We start from the raw sequence: 4,449 nt of genomic DNA on the forward strand, positions 1-4,449 counted from the left end.
AAGCCATCTTGATTTTATTTCACTTTTCAAATTTCAGGCCATGATTAATAAGTAGATAACATTTATAGTACAAAAAAAATTGAAGAGATTATGGAAACCAAGAGTATTTTTGATTCAAAGGTAGTTTTTAATAGTAATTGGACCGAGTGCAGTACAATTTAGAGAGTAATCGGGCGAGTAATAACAAAATCGGACGAGCGCGCAGAGCGAGGCCGATTTGAAGCTACTGTGATTGTACGGCACGAGGTCCCATTACTGATTAGAGAAAACTCAGCAAGAACATAAATAGCTTGTAATTCTTCTTTGTTCGTCTTTTTGTAACACACATTATTACCTTCTGTTTTATCTTTTGTATCTCCTTTAATTGTCCTATTGTAGTTCATGTTGTGTTAATAATAATGATAATAAAATAAACAGAAAACAAGAAGCGCAAGCAAAAATTGACATCATGTGATGACATGCAAACTTTAATGACGTTTCCTGGAGAACTCCTGTATTCATTTCTGACAGTGCAACAGAGGGACAACGAGCCATTTCACACAACCAACAACCCCCTCTAATTTGTAACTGATTTTCTCCAACAAGTAGTTCTGGACTACGAGAGAATCGTCACATGTATAATGATTACTAAGCGAGCCTGCGTTTTGTTACCGAAGGCGTTCATTAAATCAGTGTTCAGGTGAATGAAAAGTGCTTTTAAATGTCGTCAAGTTTTCAAGTGATTTGCCAATTGTGGTACAAATTAAAGTGCATGTGTGTGTTGGCCTGTCAAGTTCACGCGACATCATTTGAAACTCAACAAATTAAAGCATGAAATCGTTGTTATCAGAACAACGTAAGAGAGCCAAGGCTCGGTTTTAGAAGCAGCTACAGATTGAACAATTTCGATAACTGTGGCATTTGCCGACCATTTGCCTACTATGGCACTGGTCACAGAGTCTGGGGCTGACATTCTTGATACAGTTATACTAACAGCAGCGACAGATTGGACAAATTCTCTGGAATTTGCAGACCTTATGTCTACTGTAGTAGCGGTCACAGGGTTTGGAGCTTGCTTGGTAGGTACAGTTGTATTGCCAGCGACAAGTTGGACAGATTCTCTGTCATTCTGGACCAGTGACACTAGAAAGGAACACAAGAACATCGTACGATTAATCTTACACCAGAAAGAGGAACTTCTTTGTGCCGCACAGTGGAGGGCGCAGAAGTGCTAGCGTGTTTCCGTAAGTTCCCTAATTGATACAGCAGTGGACGTTTTGCAGGATAACGAGAAATGCTACGAAAACACGAGACAAAGGTGAGTATTCTCACAGCCTGTCCGAGTTCTCCTTTATAACTTAATAGCAGCGTGGAGAAAATGTTTTGTATTTCTTTCAGTAAAATTGTGGGAAAAAGAAAGGAAAATCATTCGTTTATACCAATTAGCAAAATGGAAATTCTAAGTCGAATAAGTTTGGGATAGAAAAGCAAGGCCAAGCTGTACCCAATTTGCCGGCCTTTCTCTGCTGTGAACCTCTGCTAGGAGTATTTCTGATTCCAAAAGCTGTTTTAAGCTCAGCAGTATAGCGCGCCGGAACCGCGTTCTGTAAACTGATAGGCCATGCCCCCATGGATCAGTCCTTACCATGTGCCACCCAGGTCATGTGGAACCCTTCAAACTCGTTGTCATTGTCTGTCTGGAAGTAGATCCTCACTGGCCCTCTAGTTGTCAAATTAGGAGGCAGTTCATCACCACACACTTTGGTTACTTCAGGCGAATCTGGTGTGTTTCCGGCCTCTACCGTCAGCCAATCCCATGAACAGTCATCTTTCTTTTCCAAATTAAACTTATGGAAAGTCAGAGTAATATCATATTCTGGACCCAGATCAATGATCCACTCGCACATCACACTGTTTGGATATTTGTCAGGATGATTTGGAGACATGATGGTTCCTGACACTGTCGAAAATGTCACTTTACAAATACCTGGATAAACAAACGCATATATATTATCCATCTCTTGTCGATTTAAGCATGGTACCAGGGATCGAGAAAACAAAATTATCGCAGTTCCTCGATAATTTACGATTAACTGTCTCCAAACATGAACATTTATTGCTCACCAACAGCATTACGGTCATGTTGACTCAGCAGTAAGAAAGATCTTTTGTCGGAAAATCAGTTCCTTGTTAAAACTTCACATGGCACAGCTAGGCTGATAATTTTGATAATATTCAAAGTAAATAGTTTTTTTTTCGTGAAATCCTGTTGCAATTTCTTTTAATTGGCCACATGTCTTCTTTGTCTATTTAAGAATCATCAGCTCCAGTCAGAACAATTTCAAGTTATTTTAAATCATAATCTCTCGCGGGCAAAATCACGTATTCGACGGGGTGGGTTGGTCTAGCAGTGAAGGCTTTATACCATAGAAGGAAGGTTTAAAGCAAAACAGAACAAAATAACGCTAATTAACATAAAGTAAAGCTTGCGAAGCAAAGTAAACCAACTCAGCCGTCGATGCCAGGGTAAGTAAGTACCCAGGGAAATAAAACAAAAGTGTTGAACATCAAGTTTTACTCACCTTGATGGTTTGCTGCAAATCCTCGGTTTTGGTTGGCATCGTCTGTGTGCATGTGCACGAGAAGAGAGCTACCTTTTGATCGAACCACGCGATACTCGTCTTCAAATGGTAGATTCGCGCCACAAACACGCTTTATAGAATCGGTGCTTCCATAAGAACCTTCCAGAACCTCCACATAGTCATTAGGGCAATTATCCACCTGTTAATGAAGCAGAAGCAGAAAAATACTTCCCCTGCTCACGACAGTGTAATTTCGAAACTAAGAGAAAAAGTGGGCAAAAAATGTGACACTACTTGAAATACATGGCCGCATTGCTCCTTGACAGAGTTTTCTTTGTCTCTATGTGGAGGTTATGAAAAAAAAAAACTAAACGAAAATAGAAGGAACTACAGAAAATGGATGCATACCGTATCACCGTCCATCTGCAACATAAAAGAAAAGAGATTGAAAATTGTTGCGAACGATAGAAGAAATCATCAAGAAAGCGGTTTAGAAACCAAGAAACATAAATTGCATCGTTTACCGGAAAATCTTGAAAGTTGACTTCAATAAGATTTCCATCTGACACCTGAATCAGCCAATAGCAGTCCAAATTTGGTGCGTACTTCGATGGGTAGCTTGAAGGCTGAAATGAACCGGCCCAGTCTGTTAAATTTTGGTTAGGGCAAGACTCTGCATCCGTAACAACTGTAATTAAGGACGTTGCAGAGATAAGTATTAATTGATACATTGCTTGTACTGGGTAAAACAGGAAAAAAGAGGAAGGGGAATAGGCATCAAAAACGCCTACTTTTTAAGAATGGCTGACTGTTAGGGTCGAGAAACGCCGGTCCACGACCCATTTGGCAAATCGCTCATATTTTGCCCAAAGATACCCTTAGGTGACCTAATTCTAAAAATCATATTTAAAGGTTCCAGCGAATTTTTATTTTTTAGAAATTCGCGAAAATTTGAAAGCGCGGTCAAAGTGCGATTTTTCGTGTATTAAAATGACCGAAATAAGGTGCGAGGACGAAGCGCTGCTAAAGCCTTAAAATAACTTCAGTTGACTTCAAACTTCACACAAATGTGGAACAAGCACTCTAATTTATTCCTCGTTTTAAAACTAATCTCAGAGATGTTGATATAGTGGTTTTCCGAATCATTTTAAAAACACCTATGAAGCGTGTGAAAAATAACGGCAAAATATAGCTCATGTTTAACAGCATCAAAAGGCATCTGGTACCTCACTTTCCGATTATTTTACTTTACAGCCTTAAAATATCATTATTAAACATATACCATGCCAAGTTTCATGCTCGAACTCGCATTAATTCCCTTTGAGAAAAACGAAAATCTATATCAATGTGTTGGGCGCAAATAACACAATAATTACACACGAACAAGAGACAAATCAATTTCAATGGCGAAAGTAAAAGGCTGTCATTAATTAAAATCCCGTCAATTCACTGCTATCAGTAGAAACATAATGTCCACTACATAAAAACTGTTTTCGAGACGTTTTCGGAACATTGCGCGTTAACTTTGTTTAATTTCCTGTCCGCCGTCATGTCTAGTTTGTCATCGCGTGTATTTCGGCCTTACCGTAGACAACACTGTGAATGGTTGTCATAACAAACGCAAGAGATTTCCTGGAACCTTGATGTTTTCGATTCAGCAAAACGCTTTAAGTTCGTTAAGACACAATAATGGGTCAACTTGGAATGCTGTTTAGCATTAAGGACGTTAAAAGACTGCAAATTAATCGACTTGAAATATCTTGAAGCCAATTAAAATCGCGCCTTTATTCTAATTTGGTAAACAGCCGATCTCCGTTCAAGTTCATGAAGTCGAGAGGTTAATCCGGCAATGTATTACCGGTACAACAACAAAATCAAACCGAGGTCA

General features: G+C 39.2%; 1 protein-coding gene across 1 annotated transcript; it reads right to left on the bottom strand.

Moving 5' to 3' along the window:
• Nucleotides 1–349: 349 nt before the first annotated feature.
• Nucleotides 350–3,294, bottom strand: LOC149102777 (bone morphogenetic protein 1 homolog). Its single transcript, XM_089272503.1, has 3 exons — nucleotides 2,970–3,294; nucleotides 2,562–2,760; nucleotides 350–1,966 (listed from the first exon to the last, which is right to left on the bottom strand). The coding sequence occupies exons 1-3, from the start codon at nucleotides 2,991–2,993 to the stop codon at nucleotides 1,614–1,616; spliced, it is 576 nt and encodes a 191-aa protein (XP_089128629.1). The 5' UTR covers nucleotides 2,994–3,294; the 3' UTR covers nucleotides 350–1,613.
• Between the last annotated feature and the right edge of the window lie 1,155 nt (nucleotides 3,295–4,449).

The sequence above is a fragment of the Orbicella faveolata genome, unplaced genomic scaffold (assembly GCF_042242905.1).
Source record: "Orbicella faveolata isolate gen_17 unplaced genomic scaffold, um_ofav_v1 contig_35, whole genome shotgun sequence".
Taxonomy (NCBI): Eukaryota; Metazoa; Cnidaria; class Anthozoa; order Scleractinia; family Merulinidae; genus Orbicella; species Orbicella faveolata.

What these genes read in the sequence shown, in the direction of transcription:
- LOC149102777 (XM_089272503.1), bottom strand. Translation starts at nt 2,993, where the DNA reads ATGTTGCAGATGGACGGTGATACG. An exon ending in TGCAGATGGACGGTGATACG is followed by an intron (nt 2,761 to 2,969) that starts GTATGCATCCAT and finishes CTTCATTAACAG; the next exon opens with GTGGATAATTGCCCTAATGA. An exon ending in ATTTGCAGCAAACCATCAAG is followed by an intron (nt 1,967 to 2,561) that starts GTGAGTAAAACT and finishes TTGTTTATCCAG; the next exon opens with GTATTTGTAAAGTGACATTT.